This window comes from Lottia gigantea (assembly GCF_000327385.1).
Source record: "Lottia gigantea unplaced genomic scaffold LOTGIsca_80, whole genome shotgun sequence".
Classification (NCBI taxonomy): domain Eukaryota; kingdom Metazoa; phylum Mollusca; class Gastropoda; family Lottiidae; genus Lottia; species Lottia gigantea.
The window spans coordinates 1,029,823-1,039,368 of NW_008710663.1; the positions used below are offsets into that span (position 1 = coordinate 1,029,823).

A 9,546-nucleotide genomic window follows, 5' to 3' on the forward strand; every position below is an offset into this window, starting at 1 on the left:
TGTAAAGAGGTGCTCTTATTTTTATCAAGGACACAGATTTCACCAATCTACACCATTCTAATTTTTAGTCAGAAGCCCGTGGTTCCTGCAATTCCACTAAAACTAAGTGTTTCATGACGAAGTGATACAAGCATATTTTGCGGTTGGTGGCGTCATCAAACACATACATTTTGTCGAATTGCAGGAACCACAGACGTCTGACTGAAAATTGGAATGATGCAAATTGATTCTATCAGTGTACAAATACACATAAATTTTTTAGAAAACCTCTTTACAATCCCTTTAAATAATATAAAATCTAAAATCAGATCAATCAGAACCACTGAAACAAAAAACGTTTTTGATTATTTTGATATCGGTGACCTCCGATCAGTTATCAAAACGTTACGATGTCTATAGTTGGTTCTATTGAACGACTGTCTTATCAGCGGGTTACTGAAGGACGGCCAATTTTTTATCAAACTATTTTATAAAATCGGATAATAAAGGCAAAGCTGATTAGTGTTCAGTCTGTCTGAGACCTTGTTGGTAATGAGTGAGTAGTTCACAAACTTTGCTTTTCGCTCGTTAACTTCAGATATGAACATCTCGTGAATATGAAGAGGGTCCAAAACTTACAACAGTTCAAACATATCAAATCGAAGATTAACTTACTTGACAGGCCAGTGAATGTTAGGTAAGTAGATCTATATAAAATATATTAGTTGATTTTTTTTTAAAAGTACGATTCTTGACCAGCTTAAGGTCAAGGAACTTTTGATCTAGTTTTATCCCCTCTAAATGTTCTTCAAAATAGAAAACGGGATTAAAGAAAGCAATTTTGGTGTCGTAAAAGACGCGAGTAAATAATAATGCTCTCTTTGTATTTCGGTATACATTTGGAAAGTAATGTACCATACTTGCAGGTCAAAGAACTTTTGATCTAGTTTTACTGACACCTAATCAGAAAGGCTTCAGAATTTACAAAAGAAACATCTTAAACGGTGAAACGAGACCTAGTCCCTGGAGAATTCATGAATTCTGTAGTGCTGATCTATGACGACCTTTGCTGAACTTGTACATTGAGAAACCATGTTAATACAGTTATTATGGACATTCAGGTCAGAAAGAATTGTTTGTTATCAGAGAATACAAGTTCAAAGACCAGACACAACACGTTTGTCATAACCTTCAATATACATTTCTACTTCAGGGATTACATTTTAAACCTCCAGGGAAAGGTCATGAGTAGCTTGACCACTAAAACTTTATGATATGAATTAGACAATGTCTTATCTCAAGATCGCATTCAAACAGTCTTACTACAAATATAACATTGTCAATAGACTTAAACTACAGAAACAGTTCACATAAAGGCAAATAATTCTCAAAGAGTTCTTCAATACAGCGTTGGAAATAATTATCAAACGTGATAGTTTAGATGTGAATATAGACCTAAATGTTTCCATAATTGGCCAAAATCTCCCTAATTGTTAACTCAAGATGACTCACTATCAAAAGTTTACCCTGAATTCAGACTAGAAATTGTTGTTTCGCGAAGAATTCTCCAAGGCCCATAGGGATGTGCAGAGTGATTGTTCTTTTTTTTTAAAATCCACGTTACTTTCGACATTGATATTGGAGTTGAAAGCTAAGAGCCTTAGTTCTTTAAGTTGAATGACCCACTGATATGGAGTACTGAGATTTATTGCAATCGTTAAAAAAATGATCGAGAAGTCTGATAAAAATCTAATCGTGATTTAACAATTTTAAATTAAAGACTTTTATGATATAACTTACGTGAAATGAAGTGTATTTGAAATAATTGTTTCTCAGCAAGGCGAAAAATTGAGTTTTAAATTGCGGAATAATCAGTTATTTCTGTGTAGTTCCGAAATCGTAATTCAAAATAATTTTCAGGCACGTGGCAACGTTCTTAAAATAAAATCTATATCCTATTATTTTAGTTTAATCAAGCGTTATTTCATCTTTTTTTTTCTCTGAAATTACGCTACTTCTCCGCTTTCTTGTAGCTTATGATGAGGTTCTATTATAGTTTGAAAACGTAACACAGTGTATTGAGAAAAACCGTTTACCAGAGAACAGTAACTTTTGTTTTAAAAAGACTATTGCATTGGGGCTTCTTAGACTGATACCCTGGCTATAACTCAGTCCACCCAAGCGGACAGAATTTGCATTTGTCCAGTTTATTGCATCGACTGCAACGAATGTGATAAATGGTTTCAGTCGGAGCACACCAGGCCCACTATTGAGTTCTCGGGTTTGAATTTGACTCGAAAGGATTGCAATGGTCGCTATTATGGGCTTATATTTCATACACTCTACCATCATTTCATGCGTTGGTGAGCATTTGGAATACTGAGTGTGATTAAAGATCACATTACAAATGATGTTAAAACCATCTTTAGGCAATATGAGTAGGCCTAGGCTTTGTTCTTATGTATATATTTAGCATGTTTTGATAAGAAGTTAAGGGTTGCGTGACTGGATCATATACTATATGTCACGAGTTACTCCTACAAACTATTTTAAGATGAGTATATACAACCACAGGAAAATAGATTTTGCCTTGGTAGTTAAAAGCACCCTGTGTTTTCCATACTCGAGATAGGTGAGATATGCACCAAGGTTCCACGTGCTGTACGCCGTCTTTGTTTAAAAAGGCCCTTGATAGTTGTAAAACGAGGAAGGCCGCTTTTTTGACAAAATTGAACTTTAGACCCACTGCATGATGTTGAACATTGTCGATAGCCCAATCAGGCACTAAAAAAATTAGACGTAAGATAAATATACATTTTATTCTTTTTACCATCAGAACTATTTTCAACCCTTAATTGTACACCACCACTTTGTTTTTCTAACAAATCTGAAAATATAGTTTTAATGCGTTTTTGTCGGCTAATATGTTGGGGAGAACTCTCTCAGACGCTCCATTGGGATGATTACGCCTCTAGGCCTACCGTACAGAGCTACCGCATTTTGAAACCTTAAACATTTTGCCCCCATTAAGTCAGTCTATCTCATATTAGTACCTTAAGTCTCGGCAGGCTGATACCGCCACTGGTATACAAAAGTTTCGTGCTTTTTTTTAATTTTATATCAAAGAAATTATCACAGCTGCAAAAAAGGTTTGAATAGTATCACATAGTCCACATAGCTTAGCTAATATTGTTTTCTTACCAATAGATTACTACCATTACCATTTAGTTAATATAGCCTTGTTGATGCTGTACTTAGCCTAATAGTTTAAGGAAATTTAACTCATAACCAGCTATTATCACGTGGACTATGTATGGCGACAAACAACTCTAACTGTGGAAGACAACTTTCAGATTAGAGGTCCAGACGTCAATAACGTCGGATTTCCCGCCAAACTGCCTTCTTACATTATCGTTAAGAATAGTTAGGCCTATGTGACTGATACCCAACTTCAGCTCCATTAATTATCTAAATTATTATTGAAAATTCAGAGGATGATTTGATTTCCGGAAAATTGTTGTAAAAATTTGAGATCACTTCTCATGCAATATGAGTAGGCCTAGGCTTTGTTCTTATGTATATATTTAGCATGTTTTGATAAGAAGTTAAGGGTTGCGTGACTGGATCATATACTATATGTCACGAGTTACTCCTACAAACACTATTTTAAGATGTGTACAACCACAGGAAAATAGATTTTTTATTGCCTTGGTATTTAAAAGCATCCTGTGTTTTCCATACTCGAGATAGGCCCAGGTGAGATGCCGTATTTGTTTAAAAAATCTCTTGATAGTTGGAAATCGAGGAAGGCCGCTGTTTTGACAAAATTGAACTTGATACCCACTGCATGATGTTGAACATTGTCGATAGCCCAATCTGGCACTAAAAAGTTGGACGTTACATTTCATTCTTTTATTCTTTTTACCATCAGAACTAGTTTCAACCCTTAATTGTACACCACCACTTTGTTTCTAACAAATCTGAAAATATAGTTTTTAATATGTTAGGGAGAACCATTGTGATGATTACGCCTATAGGCCTACCCTTCTACAGAGCTACCGCATTTTCAATCTCGACCATAAACATTTGACCCCCATTAAGTCAGTCTATCTCATATTAGTACCCTAAGTCTCGGCAGGCTGATACCACCACTGGTATACAGAAGATTCGTGTTTTTTTTTATATCAAAGAAATTATCACAGCTGCAAAAAGGTTTGAATAGTATCACATAGTCCACATAGCTTAGCTAATATTGTTTTCTTACCAATAGATTACTACCATTACCATTTAGTTAATATAGCCTTGTTGATGCTGTACTTAGCCTAATAGTTTAAGGAAATTTAACTCATAACCAGCCATTATCACGTGGACTATGTATGACGACAAACAACTATAACTGTGGAAGACAATTTTCAGATTAGAGGTCCAGACGTCAATAACGTCGGATTTCCCGCCAAGCTGCCTAATGTTACAGTCATTATCGTTAAGAATAGTTAGGCTGTGCTTATGTGACTTATACCCATTGTTAGGAACTCAACTTCTGCTCCAGTAATTATCTAAATTGTTATTGAAAATTCAGAGGATGATTTGATTTCCGGAAAATGGTTGTAAAAATTTTAGATCACTTCTCATTCCTTCAAAAATTAATTTGCCAGACTAGACTCTATCAGATATTATAATTGAGTATGCCAATTGTTAGTGGGGGCCCGTGAACTTAAATGGGTTAGGGCCCCTTCCCTGTTTTTAAAAACATGTCCTCTTCCGCATTTTTGGAGGGTAGGTGCCCGTGAACTTGGTTCAACCACTAATGGTGACGAATTATATAGGCCTTTGTCGCTTTTTTCTCTTGTTTTTTTTTCTTGTCAAAACAATTGTGAATTTTAGTAGACATCGGACAATCTTAACCTTATGAAGTTTTGTTTGGACCCCGTTGAGTGATAGTGAAATGGTGTCTGGTGACGATTATTAAGTATTTGACTTATCGATAGTTTGTCGGTTGCTTAAAGGAATATGTTTCCCCTCTTTCTAGAGATACCATTATGGACTCTTACAATTTACTCTGAAATCTGCACACTTTAAGGATAAAAGTAGGGTAATATTTATTAATAATGTATTTTATTAGATAAGATGTAAAAATTGGCAGAGATGAAATATATATCATTTCATTAATATAACCATAACAATAACAATAACCATTTGTTAAGCAAAACAGAATTGAAAGTCATTATTTTGAGATTAAAATAAGTCAGTATACTTATAAACAATTCCACATAAGTTGTAATTTCGTAATATATTTCAAATAATATTTTTGAACTTAAAACAATAAAAGTTGATTGAAAGAAGAAACTGAATTTTAACACTGCACAGCAGGAAACAGAAAGATAAAATTATGTACAAAAAAACAGCTTTGTACTACCATTGAGGCAGAAACCGTGCACTATACACGCAAATATACAGTAAATATAACATAAAATTAATAAATTATAATATATTTCAACAATTATGTACACAATTGGTTATGTACAACATAATTATAAAGTTATTGAATAATGCTGAATATTCATGTTTCTAGTAGAACACTTCTTATAGTTCAACTCTTAAATGAAAATCTTAATAAAATCTAAAACATTATAAAATGAAGATAATAACAAAATGGAAGTAAGGAACTTGGAGATAATCTTTAAACAAGATTTCTAATAGCTCCTGTACTACTTTTGAGATTCTTTTATTTTGATTTTGAGCTTTAAACAAAGTTGAATTTATGTTAAAAAAAAAAAAATTTCAATCCACAACTTGCATAAAAAATAAACTTCTGTTTGGATTTTTACACATTCAACATATTTTTGCGTTCTCTGGTCATTTCAAGTTTGCATATCACATCTGTACAAAATCATTCTTTATCACTTTGAATCAGGCCATACATAATTTTCGGTTAGATTCTGGACTTAACACCATCAGAATTTTCTCTACAGGAAAAGATTTAATAAACATGGCACATCCCTTCAGTGTCTACTTTCATGGAGAATTATAAATGTCTCTCCAAATATCTAATGTTCCTTTACTAAGTTGGAAACACGCAGACATCCAGGGCAGACTTGTTTGTCCAGTAACCTTTTCTCCAGTTCTGAAACATCTTCTGTAACTTATTCAGTTCACATTAATAATAATGCTGTAAGTTTCTGGAATTGTGTTAGGCTGAGCACTATGTGTGATTAAATATTTCTGAACACATTTACATGCTCTGAGCACGAAGCACAGCACGCTGATAAATGTCTGATTCTATAAATCGAGGGTAAGAGTCTTTTTCCATCAGAGCTTGAACACGTTTTTGAGCATCTTGAAAACAATGTCTGGTAGGACATGTTAAATTACTGATTGTTGTTGCTCTTGTTTTTGAATCAAGATTTATCTGAAATAAAATGAACCTCAAATTAAAAATCATATAACAGTAACCCCATTATATCAAGAACAAACATACTTTCATAATATCATACTTTTTCCAAAAAGATGTTTTTTATGCAGAGGGAAGTGAATAATTAAATTTTCAAAAGTTAAGGTATGCAATAAAGAAATAAATTTACATAAAAAAAATTTCAAATTCTGCTTTGCTTACCTCTTTTGGAGCTTGAGCAGCTACGAAGTCAGAGTATATTTTCTGTGCCGTACTGGCCAATTTACTGGATTTACTAGTTTTATACTGTTCACATGCCAACCAAAATTCTAAATTTTCTTCACTAAATTCTGAATGCAGGAAATCTTTAAATAAATCTATTCCAACTGAAAAGAGAAAAACAGTCAAAATTTAAATAAAATGAAAATTAATGATGATATAGAATATAATTTTAATTTTTTAGTATACTGATACAATATTTGTCTTTTGAGTTCAAGTCTGATGACTACTGGAGATAATTATTTTTTGGTTCACTATCTACTAAGATACCTTCTGATTGCATCAAGAAATTGCTATTATAAATTTTGTCAGTTAAAATGATAAAAAGAGAAACATATTGTGTGGAGGTAAAGAGTTTTAGTTGACTTACTTTTATCAGAAAGCAGATAATCAAAGGATTCTGCCCATTTAGCTAATTCACTTGCTGATGGATTACCATATTTACCAGTTATATGTTTAATACCAGCACCTAATGTTGAATCTGTGTGTCGTCTTTTTAATAACTGAAATTTTCGTTTTACATTCTTAGCTCTGAAAAATAATACAAAAACAACAATAAGATATAGGTAGAGATATGCAATAAATAGGTATAATTTAGGTTATGCTCTAGTAGAGAATCTGTATGGGATAATTACTTTAATATAAATAGATATGAAAGTATTGGATTACTTTTCATGTATAAAGTGGACCCCTTTCATCAAAACATGTTTAGGATTTCATTTCTAAGTCGCAAAAACTAAATATACTTACAGGCTCCTTGATTTAGGTTTACTCTGGGTCTGAAGCGCTGCAATGGCACCAAATTCTTCTGTTGCCATCATGGCAGCGTCTGCTGATGATGTTTTATGAACTATTCTAGGTCTGTTTGTCTCTTCTTCACAACTTATACTCTTACATCTTCGACTTTCCATCTGAAATGAAGTCAATTTAAATCATAAGACATTGCAAAAAACAATTCCATATAATCATAGCAATTATTCTTATTTTTTGTCTTGAAGATGTGCTCAAATGTCAAATTTTCCTATTTAAAATAAGATTGTTTTATGCTAAAAGACAAATCTGATTACCTTCAAACATGTAATTTAGATTCATTTAAAATAATACATGAATGAAGGTGTTTCATTATATTAATTGTTAATGGAGTCATTATGTATCATCTCTCACCTAAAAGCTTGTTAAATAACATTATTAACACATGTGATATTAAATATAAAATATTAAATTTGCTTAGTAAGGATGCTATAGTATGATATAGTAATAATCAAATCATGATATTGATATATTAAACCTGATTTTAGGTCCATAACAAACAATGAAACCCTATATAAGTATATGATATATTTATATCATTTTAATTCCCTATAACAACTTCTATTTTAATTCTATTCAGAATACGAATTCTATTACCAGAATTTTCAATAATGATTAATACATAATGATACAGATAAGATTTATTATATGTAAACAAATTTTCTGATTTCAACATCATATAATCCAATTGTGACAACAACAACAAATTCTAGAAAATTCATTGAGTAGGCAGTTATTTTATTTTGATAAACAAAATATTTCATTTAAAAATTAAACACTCAAGACTATTTTTTACAATACAAATACATAAACTTCACAAAACAATTGATATTGTTTTTTTGTATTCTAGAAAAATATGTTTGTTAATATAACTTTTATGATAAAAGTAATTCAAAATATAAATTTTGTTATAATATAATATAACCTGACATATACAGCCAATCTAGATCAACAACCCTTTGTCTAGCTTTCCAGCCAAAATATACATGCACCTAAATCTCATATTTAGAAAGATAAAAATTCAAATCTACTCTTAATTTTTGGTACATGTCAGACATGACTGGCAAACAGAAACTAATCGACATCTGAGAATCTTTGAGTTCAATATTAGCATCAGATCTCTTTCTTATTGCCTAGAAATAGATTCTCACTTCTGCACCCATTGTTCATGATGTCAGAAGAGTACAACTTATGTTTGAACCAAATCCAAGTAATTCACTGAACCTAAATAATTAGTACATATAGATCAAACATTCCTACCCACAATAGCCAGTTCCATATATTAATATTTATCTGATAGCACTCTATGATTCCTGCAAATATTCCATGACTTTCATCTGATTCTAAGAAACATAGTATAAGGTGTTTGTTAAGTACTAATCAAAAGTAGATCATTTGTTTTTGTGAGGCCACTATCATTTCTTTAGTGCACTGATCTGTATGTGTTTTATATTAACTCTAATTTCACAAAAATGCTTGATGGGATTCTATATATAGCATTTATTTATCTACAAAATTTTCTTAAGCGATATATATCATTTCACAGTAGCCTATCAACAATGTATGACAAGATGATATCTGATACAAGTTATTTGACTCATCACAAATTTCACATCTCAAACTGAAATATTTTTTAATGACCCACAACCAGAAAGTGTATAAAATAAGAAAGTGTACAACATGTCCACAATCTTTAAGTCAAAAACCCACAAAATGGACAAAAAATCAATGAGGAAGACTTGACAAGTTGATGAACCAATCTGAAGTATTCAAGATGAATGGATCATTTAGATGTTAAAATGTATAGTTACATACATATTACATTTACAATTGATTTGTTGACTTCTTTGAGAGTAATACATAGCCTATTGTTAAATGCTGCACACTATGCTGAGGTTTATCAAATACATTGCCATGGCCTAACAGTAAGTAGTCAGGTAAAAAAGGTAAGTATAGTATATGATTGTATCTATACCCCTGTTCTTACAGATGATAAAAACATCTTCAATCTATATATAGTACACTATCACCAGTAGTTAGAATGGTAGACAAGTGGAAGCAATTGAGTTGTGGAGTAAAAAAAACTA

At 31.9% G+C, this 9,546-nt stretch overlaps 1 protein-coding gene across 1 annotated transcript; it reads right to left on the reverse strand.

Moving 5' to 3' along the window:
- Window positions 1–6,211: 6,211 nt before the first annotated feature.
- LOTGIDRAFT_132712 (hypothetical protein) lies at window positions 6,212–7,077 on the reverse strand (the record flags this gene model as incomplete). The annotated part of the gene is made up of 3 exons (XM_009067229.1): window positions 6,212–6,388; window positions 6,593–6,756; window positions 7,020–7,077. Coding segments are annotated over 3 exons (399 nt in total), but the record flags the coding sequence as incomplete, so codon positions are not given.
- Window positions 7,078–9,546: the final 2,469 nt, after the last annotated feature.